General features: G+C 37.8%; 1 protein-coding gene, 1 non-coding gene and 1 pseudogene across 3 annotated transcripts; all 3 read left to right on the plus strand.

Moving 5' to 3' along the window:
- The first annotated feature begins 3,622 nt into the window (after window positions 1-3,622).
- Window positions 3,623-3,729, plus strand: LOC125588012. Its single transcript, XR_007324408.1, has one exon. It is a non-coding gene; the product is annotated as a small nucleolar RNA R71 (small nucleolar RNA).
- Window positions 3,730-5,557: 1,828 nt separating this feature from the next.
- On the plus strand, window positions 5,558-7,363 carry LOC106393689 (annotated as a pseudogene).
- Window positions 7,364-8,614: 1,251 nt separating this feature from the next.
- Window positions 8,615-11,845, plus strand: LOC106394932 (probable 2-oxoglutarate-dependent dioxygenase AOP1). 2 transcript variants are annotated; one of them, XM_013835471.3, is made up of 3 exons: window positions 8,615-9,250; window positions 11,006-11,321; window positions 11,422-11,845. In XM_013835471.3, the coding sequence occupies exons 1-3, from the start codon at window positions 8,859-8,861 to the stop codon at window positions 11,668-11,670; spliced, it is 957 nt and encodes a 318-aa protein (XP_013690925.1). In that variant the 5' UTR covers window positions 8,615-8,858; the 3' UTR covers window positions 11,671-11,845. The 2 variants fall into 2 exon arrangements, with proteins under 2 accessions (XP_013690925.1, XP_013690924.1); XM_013835470.3 differs by having other exon boundaries at window positions 8,697-9,250; window positions 11,006-11,339.
- Window positions 11,846-12,158: the final 313 nt, after the last annotated feature.

Consider the following 12,158-nt stretch of genomic DNA (forward strand, 5'->3'; position numbering starts at 1 on the left):
TCCGGGATGTGTGTCACAGCGACTTCACGGCGTCGCGCCGGTGAGGTCGCTCTGGAGCGCTGCTCGTCCGTTGATCGCTTTAGACACTTCTTTTGAGCTCCAAATGCGCCCAAATGTCTCTAGGAACTCCATGTGGTACTCCAATACCTAATAGAGACATATGTATGCAAAATGCAACCTAGACATGGCTAAACCCTAATCTATATGATAAAAATGCACATGAATAAATGGATAAGATAATGTAAATATTCAAGATATCAACTCCCCTAAACTTATTCTTTTACTTGTCCTCAAGTGAACTTTCTAGAACTCATAGGGAGAGAGGTTTGAAGGTGGGAGCTCATAGCCAAAAGAAACACACAAAGCACTCAAATCAACATCTAAATTCAGCATTAGTACACCCTCTCTTATTATACTCTAGCTTCTCTAGGCCTATCTCAACTCTTTTCATCCTTACACTCATCATCATGCATTCACACATGCAAATCAGCCAACTCTCAAGTTCATTAAGCATAGCATCAAGTGAATTCTTGCAAATGGTCAATTGGTCCAACTCATTCGGCTGAGTAAGGGAAGACTTTTATTCAAGTGGGTCAAGAGGTTCAAAATCCAGGATCTTTTAAAGTGGTTTACTCTCAAAACAAGTAGCCTTGACATTGCACATAATATATCTAAGAAAGGGACCAACTAATGCATACAATGCTCAATCTCCATTGTTCTATCCTTTTCCCAAACATACAGGTTACACAATCACTTCCCAATGTCAAACCCAACTCACATCTCTCACCCAAGGACTTCAAAAGCATTTCCCAACATAAAACTCTTTTTTTACAAGAGATTTCTTACACTTTTTGAACACCTCTTATCTCATACTAATTTTGCTAGCCCCTTTTTTCTTTCTTCTACTCTTCCCCATTTTTTGTTTTTTTTTTATATATATATATACATTTTTTTTTTCGGGGGCCAAGACTTTTCATAAACTCGAGCTAGACGTTTATCTATTAATTCAAATAAGATTATCCATTTAAACACAAAGAGTCTATTCTTTTCCTTTGAACTTTTCATGCTTCCAAACCATAGTCACCACACTCACCCCCACCTATAACTAGACAATAGATAACTAGACAATAGAGTGCCTAATCTAGCAAGAATGAAGACCAAGCATTGTCGTTCCTGATACTCTCAACATTATGCACATGTAAGGCTTTCCGAAAAAGGCCTCACTCATCAAATAATGAATGCTCAAAAGGAGGGAAGGGTTTTGGGAATGGTGTACCTCTAGAGTTTGTAAAAAAAGATTGGCATAAAGAATGTGACAACTCATGTGTGTATATCCATGACTCAGTACACAAGGGACCATAAGCAAGAAGCATTAAGTTCTTTCAGTTCAAACAAGGTTGTAGTTGGCTTCAAAGGTTGAGTTTCAGCAATCAATAAGTTTCAGGAAGAGTTTTCAAGGCTCGAAGCATACAAGTCTTTTTGAGAGGTGCATAAACTACTCAGGTGCAAAGTAATGTTCTTTACAAGGCGTCTCAAATCATTGCTCTCAATGCAAGTAAATGCAACCTATACGCTCTAGACTCTCCTAGAAATGCAAATGATGCAAACTAAATGATTTTTTTTTAATGCAAATAGGTATGTATAATGCAATGCATGAGACTCAAAATCATCAAAGTAAACATAATCAAATACTTGGTACCTCCCCCAAACTTAAATGACACAGTCTCTGTGTTGTCAAGGAGAGAGAGATACCCAAAAAGAGAAAACTAATATGCAAAAACGAAATGGTATATACAAGGGAAAGTAGTGGGTTACCTTCTATGGGGAATGAGTAGAGGGAGATGCTCCCTCCTCGTTGTCCTCAGGTGGTAACTCTTCAAGGGGTTCATCAGCAGGAGTGCCCATCTCTTCAATGTAGAAGGCTTGCCCGAACACAGTTGGTTTCTTCATTTTCTCCTTGATGTCAAAGTGGAGAACATGCCCTTTACCCAAATGGAGATCAATCGTGCCCTCTTTCACCTTAACAATTGCTCCTGCTGTAGCTAAGAATGGCCTTCCAAGAATCAATGGGTCTTGAGCCTCCTCACCCATCTCAAGCACCACAAAATCTGTAGGTATCTCATACCTTCCAATCTTCACAGGTAGGTCCTCTAAGATGCCCACAGGGTACTTCACTGAACGATCAGCTAACACCGGAGAGGGTCTACACTTCTTGTACTGAGTGAATCCAAGCTTCTTTGCAACAGATAAAGGCATCACGCTGACACTAGCTCCCAAATCGCAGAGACATTTCTCAAATACCATAGGTCCAAGAACACAAGGTAGTGTGAAGCATCCTGGATCCTCTAACTTCTCTGGAACATCAAGCCTCTGGATGATGGCACTGCACTCATGGGTAAGAATCATCATGCTTTCCATTTCCTTCTTCTTTGCAGCTACAACATCTTTCAAGAACTTGTTGTATTGAGGAATCAACATGAAAGCATCGATGATGGGCATTGCAACCTGAGCTTCACTCATTTGCTTCTCAAACAGAGCCTTATACTTCTCTAGCAGCTGCCTCTTGAATCTACCAGGGAATGGTAGTTTGGGTTCATAGGGAGGAGGAACAAAAGAATTCTCACTTGCTGGAGCAAGAACTTCACCATCTTTCACTGTTTTCTTCTCTTCCCCAACCTTTCCTTTACCTTTGGCTTCCACAATCTTCTCCAAGATTTCATCATTGATTTTTTCATCAACAATCACCACTTCATCATCTAAGTTGATGGCCACCTCCTCACCTAGTTTCTCAGCATCCCTGGTGAGGGTTGTAGGAGGTAACTGCTTACCACTCCTAAGGGTGATAGCTTTGGCTTCCTTGGGGTTTTGGTTAGATTTTCCAGGTAGAGATCCTTGCTGGCGAGTCTGGTGAGTGTTCATGGAAGCAAACTGATTCTCTAAATTCTTGACTGTAGAAGCAAGATGTGAGAACTTGTTGTTGAGCTCATTGTAGCTCCCATCAATCTTGGAATGAAGGTTCTTCAACTCATAACCAACATGCTTCTCACTTCTAGTCTGAGACTCCAAGATTTGTTTCAATAAGGTATCAGTGCTGCTCTCTTGAGGAGCAGAGGAACCAGACAAGGGGTTTTGCTGAGGCTGATAGCTGCCTTGCTGGTTGTTTCTAGGCGGATAACCACTCTGTTGGTTGTTGGGATAGGATTTCAGTTGGTAGTTGTTGTACTGAAAGTTGGGCTATTTTTTGTACCAGCTACCATTGTTGTTGATGAAACACAGCTCTTCCTGACCTTCCAAACCCTCAACCTCATGGACAACAGGTGGTGTCTCTTGGCTTGGGTTACAAACAAAGTGCAGCTGCTCTTGGTTGGCTTTATCAGCAAGGAGGATGTCTATCTTATCCTGTAGAGCTTTCAACTCCTTCCTCGTCTGCTTATCATCTGTTCGACTGCCTCTGTCGTGGTCTCCACTGTAGACTGCATCACTCTTTACCATGTTGTCAACCAGCTCCTCTGCATCTTCCTCAGTTCTCTCCAAGAAGAACCCATTGCTAGTTGTATCCAGTCTGGCCCTGTACTTAGGAAGAGCACCACGGTAGAATGTGCTCAGCAAGCTCTCTTTAGAGAAACCATGGTGTGGGCATTGAGCCTGGTAGCCCTTGAATCTCTCCCAGGTTTCACTGAAGCCTTCCAAGTTCTTCTGTTGAAAGCTGGAAATCTCATTTCTCAGCTTAGCAGTTCTTGAAGTAGAGAAGAACTTCTCCAAGAATGCTCTCTTGCAATCATCCCAAGTGGTGATAGAGTCGCTGGGTAGAGACTTCTCCCACTGACGTGGCTTATCCCCCCCAAAGAGAAAGGGAATAGCTTGAGCTTTAATGCATCTTCGGACACACCATTGGTTTTTGACAACCCACAGTAGCTGTCGAAATTGTCCAAGTGATCAAATGGGTCCTCTAGAGCCAAGCCATGATACTTGTTGTTCTCGATCACGTTGAGGAGTCCTGACTTGACCTCAAAGTTGTTCGCTGCCACAGCCGGTGCTCGGATTCCCAGTCTATGACCATGAATGTTGGGCCGGTCATAAGTACCAATGGGTCGAGCTGTCCGCGGTTGGTGTTCTGCCCCTTGCTGGTGATCTGCAATATCAATATCCAATCTCTGCAAGTGAGCTTGTTCTTCTTCTTCTCTTCTAGCTCTAGCACACTCCCTCTCGAAAGCTCTGATATCTGCTACTATTGGAACTAGGTTTGATGGACCCCTGCTCCTCAAGTTCATACACCTGAAAGTGAAAGGTAGGTGAAGAAGAAGAATCAGTAAGAAAACAAAATTAAAATGACTTAGTCTCAAGCAAGTGACTAAATCTCAATGTTTAAATCTACTCAGAATTTGGCAACGGCGCCAATTTGATGTTAGGAGTTTTCAAGGCTCCTAAGACAAATGTTGTAGTATAAATGATTGTCGAACCAGTTCTGAGGGATATCAAAGCACCGAGAATGCAAGTACTCACTTAATCTAAGTGCAACCGATAATTTAAGAGGTTTTTAAACTACTACTAATACTAGAAAGCAATTACAGAATGATACTTTCTTGGCTAAGGGAAAAGAGAACTCATGGGCATAGGGATTAGACCTTGGGTGATCAAGTTTCGAACTAAGGATGACAAACGATCAATCAAACTATCAACCTTAAGCTTAGACACAATCTTAAATAAACTCTATGTCTAGATGAATGTTCATTTACTAACATATCTCAAACATCAAATGTCTTTGGTTGAATAATATGAAAGCAATCATTACTAACAGGTCTATTGGCTATCTTAACACCTTTAACAACAAATGTCTTTGGTAAAGTATGTTAAAAGCTTAGGAGAGTTATCTCAGGCATTTCATCAAACACCTTGTGGGTGGGAAATGCCTAAAGATCAACTTTTGAGTGGCCAACTCATAAGATGCATTATGAATACTCTATTGGCAAGGAACAATCTACACTAAAACATCTTAGAACTAACCTAATCACCCTTAATCTCCCTAACCCATGAATTCAAAAGATGATTACTCACTACTCTTCATGATTCCTCTTAAACCCATATTGGATTTCAGATTAATCATGTAGAGAAATACAGATAATAGATTAGAAATCAACAGGATAACATATGATCAAATGAATCAAAGAGATGAACTTTTCCAAGAGGTTTTTGGTGGTTTCCTCCAAGATCAAGATCATCAGCCACTGATGGCTTACAAAAGATACTTAAACATAGGTTTAGAAAGTAAAAAACGTGCATAATGAAATGACCAAAAGGCTCCTAGAAAAACATGAGTTCGACAGGCAAATAGACACGGAGCGACCTCGACACGTCGCTGCGAGAGGTCGCTCCCGGGTCGTTTCTTCGCGAGCGACCTGGCTGTGTCGCTCCGAAGACGTCGCTCCCGGGTCGTTTCTTCGCGAGCGACCTGGCTGTGTCCCTCCTAAGACGTCGCTCCCGGGTCGTCTCCTCGCGAGCGACCTGGTTGTGTCGCTCTGAAGACGTCGCTCCCGGCTTTGTTTTGTGTCGTCTCACCATGGAGACGCGAGCGACCTCGGAGCGTCGCTCTGGCCAGGTCACTCCGGGATGTGTGTCACAGCGACTTCACGGCATCGCTCCGGTGAGGTCGCTCTGGTGCGTTGCTCATCCGTTGATCGCTTTAAACACTTCTTTTGAGCTCCAAATGCACCCAAATGTCTCCACGAACTCCATGTGGTACTCCAATACCTAATAGAGACATATGTATGCAAAATGAAACCTAGACATGGCTAAACCCTAATCTATATGATGAAAATGCACATGAATAAATGGATAAGATAATGTAAATATGCAAGATATCAAGAGTCCATGGTCATTGTCAGGACCCTGCTTCTATTACTTTCTCTGTGCTAAGCCTAGCGATGCATTTCCATGGCTGGCTCTCCTTCCTCATTACACTATACTACAAGTTGCCTCTCAAACAAGATAGGACGGGTTACTATGAATATATTGGTTTCTGTCCATGAACTCTTGGTTCTGAAGTGCAGTTTTCCACACTCGGTAATCATCTACACATTACTTTTATCATCCACAATCTTCTGGTGATCTGTTTCTATGGTTTCTCAGGGATGTTGACATCACAAAGAGGTTGGACTACTCATATGCAATAGTCGTTCTCGGATTCTCACTCATCGTATCCATCCTAAGAACCTTTGATGTTCGGGTGGAGGCTGCAAAAGTCATGGTATCCGCTCTAGTACTAGCTTTAGTCACCACCCATTTACTGTACATTAACTTCTACAAACTTGACTATGGTATACAGAGAACTCTTTCTCCTATCTGAAACCAGTTCCATTTTGTTTCCTCCACATTCTCTGTGAGTTCAATGTTGTTTACATGTTGGAACATGATTGTGTGTGTGGCCATGGGAGTCGCTCAGCCTTTCCTATTGGCAAGATTGGCAGCTGTTTCTAGGCATCCTTCTAATTGGAAACTGTGAGTGGTTGTGATAGCTTCAGGTTTAGCTATGCTTTTAGAGATATATGACTTCCCTCCGTATGGAGGCTACTTTGATGCTCACTCTATTTGGCACCTCGCCACAGTTCCTCTAACCATTCTCTGGTGGAGCTTTATTAGAGACGATGCTGAGTTCAGAACTTCCAGTCTTCTCAAGAAATCTAAGACAAAGGCGAAGTAAGTTTACTTACAGATGCAGAGGTTTCTTAAGCTTTTTCAATGTTTTTTATTCAGAGATTTGACTTGGCCTTGCTTTTGGTCAATTGAATCTTAAGACTTTTGTCAATCTTTTTGGAGTCTTAAGACTTTTGTTAATATTATGAGAAAATCTTGTGATCTATATATGATTGTGTTAATAAAATTTGATTTTACATAAATTGTGTGAATTGTAGGGTTTAATTTAATTAAACAAAATTGGCTTTAATGACCATTCATACAAAATCTAAAGTATTTCAATAATTTCATGACACCATATTAACCATTGCGCAAAGTCACTTAAAACAATTGCAGCAAGGAATCACAAGTCGAAAGCCTTGGTCAGTTTATATACATTTACTCATGTTTGATACAATAATGTTCCATATTGAAAAAAATATATTTTCGGAAGCGCGGGACTACGCTCCTAGATGCCTTTGGCGGGGTGGACGATCATTGGGTTGAATTAATAACTGGAAATCTAGAAGCTCTCCCGAGGAAGAAAAATAAAACGACCTAGCGGTTGAGTTAGAAGCATAGAAAACTAATGCTCCAACGCCCACCAAATTTCAAACCTAAACAATTTAAACCCAATTTATTTTCTTGAAACATAAAGCTATACCAATTTTTTTTTGGTCTGCGATTGAATTTTTTTTTAAAAACCACAAAACCATTTTTATTATAAAAAATTGCTAAACCTCTATACTAAATAGTTATGTAACAATATAAATATATAAATATATAAATATCTTCACTTATTACTTTAATTTTACAAAAAGACTACATTTGAAAAGTTTCACAATAAAATTCGTGTAAACTAAGAAAATTATTTTATTTACTGCACATATACATTTAAAAATTTAAAAATCAAAATTTAAACTCTTTTCCTTACACTATTTTAACTGTAAATTAACAACTACAAAAGTTCGGTTATCTTTGATCATTTTTACGCTAGAAGTGAATCAAATCTATACTAATATAAGATTAAAAAAACTAACAACGAAATTAATACTATGGTCATTGTTAGATCTACCTAATCAACATGTATAACTTTCAATCCTCTATTCGTAGACAATTATAGACAACATGACGAAATAAACTTTTATCAAAAAACAAACAATACAATTACATGCACAAAACAACACAATGCATCGACAACGTATCCGGACTAAACCCCTAGTCTAAACAATGAAGGGGTTTTTCTTAAAATAAATAGAGCGTTTAATTATTGACAGAACGAAATTTATTTCATGTCAGAAAGTTTAGGTAGCTCAGTAAATAATAACAATAAATAAATAGAAATCGACAAACAACGTGAAAACGTTTTAATTGGAACAAGAATTGATCCGCATAGGCGCGGATATTCTTTTCAGGGCTAAGAATTAGCTTATATAATAAATAAAACGTTTTTGCGATAACTTTTAATTGGAATGAGGTAATGAGAGCATGATTAACGCTATGCGTTTCTTATGCGATCCTTATTTTTTTATTTTTATTTTTTATTTATTTTTTTTTTTTTAATAGATAAACTAATTGCGGGCCACCACGTGTCGGTGGGGCCCGCAAACAGTTGAAAAACTCACCAAAAATCGATCCTTATTTTGCCTTCCCCGTGACCGATTTTCCCCCTTTCCTGTGGCCCCCCCCACCTAAAAACCCCTCCTAAAACTCCCGATAATCCTGGTCTGACAAATTTTGTCTGGAACGAAAGCACCAAAATGTTTTAGCAAAGAAAAAAACAAAAGCACCAATTATCTATATATGGGTGTATTTTCTGAAAATGCATTCAGTGAAATAGCTAATTAATTTCACTCAAGAATAAAATAAAAGCATAATAGAAACGTTTACGCTATATATTTTTTTTCAAACGTTTACGCTATTTAATAGTGTGATATAACTCACATCGTTGTCATTTACCTAATTTCAATATTTTCATGGTTGTCCTTATAAATAGAAATTAATTGTAGGGTACCCTTAACTTTATTATTTAACAAGACCCGTGGTTCATGACATGTGAAAAACAATGCGATTGTACTCCTTTTATCTGACTTTCTGTCTCTATAATATAACACGAAGCGAGTCTTTAAAACTTGGCACAACACAAAAGACAAACTACACTCTTCATTCTTAACTTTTGAAGAAAGACAATGACGATAAGTTCAAAACCCCAATGTCTTCCTCTTTCTCTCCCGGTCATTGACTTCTCGGTTCCAAACCTTAAAGCGGAAACTCCCCAGTGGGACTCGGTTAGAGCCCAAGTCCGAAAAGCCCTAGAAGATTTCGGATGTTTCGAGGCCTTGTTCGATGGAGCTTCAGTGGAGCTACGTAAGGCTGTGTTCGAGGCCTCGCAGGAAGTTTTTGATTTACCATTGGAGACCAAACTGAGTGCAAAGTCAGAGAACAATCGTAACAGTGGATACTCTGGTCAGGTTTCGGGTATGCCTTTATTCGAAGGCATGGGCTTTGACGATGTAGATAAGCCTGAGGTTGTCAACAAGTTGACTCACAAGGTTTGGCCTCAAGGGAACATCACCTTCAGGTTCCCTTCTTATACGGTTTTGTTCATGACAAACGAAGTTTTATCACAGTTTAACATTTATTTATGGAAATAGTTTTGAAATGGTAAATTTAATTAACATACATAGAGGATGCACATAATATATGGATAAATTTTAGTAATAAGTAAGGTCAATAGCATGGGATACAATTGTTTATAAACAAATTATTTGTTTCAATTTTCTACTTGTAATTTAATATATTTATAAATATGTTTCAAAATATTGTTTATCTCTTGGTCAATTATTTATAAGAAGCAATCTCCCTGTTTTTGTTTTGTTTGCTTTGAAAGCATTTATTATATTTTCAAAAACCTTATGAGACTATATATGTCATAGCAAGATGTAATATTTGATTTAATATGTAAAAATATATGTGTATATATGATTTGCATTAATAATTTAAAACTGGAAAATTGCCAAAAATACCATTTTTAAAGTACTACTTTTCATGTTTACACTAACCATTTTGCTCTCATCTTTAATGAAGGGTAAAATACATTTATAACCTTTTGATTAACTTTGACAAAAAAAAACATATAGTTAACTAATCTAAACTTAAAACATCAACTCTAAACCCTAAATCATCAATTCGAAACCCTAAACCATAAAACATCAACTCTAAACCCTAAACCCTGAAACATCAACTCCAAACCCTAAACCCTAAACCTTCAAATCTAAACTCTAATACATCAACTCTAAACCATAAACATAAACCCTAAACCCTAAATCTAAACTTAAAACATCAACTTTAAACCCTAAATCATCAACTCTAAACCCTAAACCATGAAACATCAACTCTAAACCCTAAACCCCGAAACATCCAACTCTAAACCCTAAATTTTAAACCTTCAAATCTAAACCCTAAATCATCAACTCTAAACCCTAAACGTAAACCCTAAACCCTAGATTTTTCTGAAATTCGAACCCTAAACCCTAAAACCCTAAACCTTCAAATCTAAACCCTAAAACATCAACTCTAAACCCTAAACATAAACCCTAAACCCTAAAACCCTAAAACCCTAAACTTTCAAATCTAAACCCTAAAACATCAACTCTAGGGTTTTAAGGTTTTAGGGTTTAGGATTTAGGGTTTAGAGTTCAGGGTTTAGAGTTGAAGGTTTAGGGTTTAGGGTTAATTTTTAGGGTTTAGGTTTAGAGTTTACTTTTTAGAGTTTAGGGTTTAGTGTTGATAGTTTAGGGTTTAGTGTTGACGGTTTAGGGTTTAGAATTGAAGTTTAGGGTTTAGGGTTGATGTTTTAGGGTTTAGAGTTGATGTTTTAGGGTTTAAAGTTGAAGGTTTAGGATTTAGGGTTTAGAGTTGATGTTTCGGGGTTTAGGGATCATATTTCAAAAAAAAAAGGGTTTAGGATTGATAGTTTAGGTTTTAAAGTTCGTATTTAAAAATAAAATAGGGTTTAGGATTGATGGTTTAGGGTTTAGAGTTTGAATTTCGAAATAGTATAATTCGACAAAAAATTAAAAAAATTATTTTTTATTTTTTTAGATTTTTATTTATTTAAATATTTATTTATTATATATATAAAGAACAAAGGCATAAGAGTCTTTTCCACTTAATGAAAAACGTATTTTTGAAAATGTCTCTTTAATGGTGGTAAAAATGAAAAGTGGTAGCATAAAAGTGGTAAACATGTAATTTTCCGTTTAAAACTACTAGTCAAAATATTTGTATTGTATCAAATATAAAAAAAAATACTAAGATTTACGGTATATTTCAGCAATACTGTTCAGTCGTTTGCGGAGAAGTTAATAGAGCTAAACGTGAAGGTGAGGACAATGCTCATGGAAAGTTTCGGGCTTGAGAAATACGTAGAGGAACATCTTACCTCAGCGAAGAACCGCTTTCATTTATTCAAATACAAAGGACTTGACGATAATACAGAAGAGGATGTAGGTATTGACACTCACATCGATAGACATTTCCTCACAATACTTTGCCAGAATGACGTAGTAGATGGCTTGGAGATCAGAGCCAAAGACGGTGAAGAGTGGTTCAAAGCTAAGCCATCTCAAGACTCTTCTTACCTTGTTATGGTTGGAGCTTCTCTTCATGTAAAATCAAGTTTCCTTGAGTCTCAAGTTACACAATTTGATTATTTGATTGACATATATATAATACGTATGGGTTTTGCAGGTACTGTTGAACGGTAGGGTACATCCTCCGCTTCACCATGTGGTTATAACCGGGAAAAAAGATCGATATGTGGCTGGACTGTTCTTGCGTCCTAAAGAAGGACTTATTATTAAAGCGCCTGAGGAGATTGTTGATGATGAACATCCTCGTCTTTATAAGCCTTTTAATTTTGAGGATTACTTTAAGTTTACCTACATAGACACCAAGAAGAGAGATCTGCCTGCTCTCAAGGCTTATTGTGCCCTTTGAAAATTCGTGATGCCTTTGCAAATAAATAAAACTTTGCCTCATTTGATCATTGTGCACTTGTTGGTTTGCTCTTGAGTTGGTCTGTTGTTACCTTTAGGTTGCCATGTTGACTCTTGAGCTTGTAATAAAACATAACTTTCAGAAGCTCCATTAGTATTATTATTTCCATCGATTACATGAGAGGAAGAAATTTAAACATGATCTCGAGTACCAAAGATTAAATGGCACGAATTCATAAGCTTTTAATCAATCAGCCAACAAAACAAGAACCTTAAAAGGAGATAAAACTGAGGATGTGTGTTGTTTACTTGAGCAAGGGAAGCAATGATCAAAACCCCAAGCGAGAGGAGAAGCTGAGTCAGCGTGGAAGTAAAGAACATTCTCATAGGGATCAATCAGAATAACAGCCAGATCAATTCCTACATTGCTACAAAACTGATGTGATCAGGTTTTAACCATTAAATTCAGACTGTAAGTGCAAAGCAGTG

This window comes from Brassica napus, chromosome C5, assembly GCF_020379485.1.
Source record: "Brassica napus cultivar Da-Ae chromosome C5, Da-Ae, whole genome shotgun sequence".
NCBI lineage: Eukaryota > Viridiplantae > Streptophyta > Magnoliopsida > Brassicales > Brassicaceae > Brassica > Brassica napus.

What these genes read in the sequence shown, in the direction of transcription:
- LOC106394932 (XM_013835470.3), top strand. Translation starts at nt 8,859, where the DNA reads ATGACGATAAGTTCAAAACCCCAATGTCTTCCTCTTTCTCTCCCGGTC. An exon ending in CAAGGGAACATCACCTTCAG is followed by an intron (nt 9,251 to 11,005) that starts GTTCCCTTCTTA and finishes GGTATATTTCAG; the next exon opens with CAATACTGTTCAGTCGTTTG. An exon ending in TGGTTGGAGCTTCTCTTCAT is followed by an intron (nt 11,340 to 11,421) that starts GTAAAATCAAGT and finishes TGGGTTTTGCAG; the next exon opens with GTACTGTTGAACGGTAGGGT.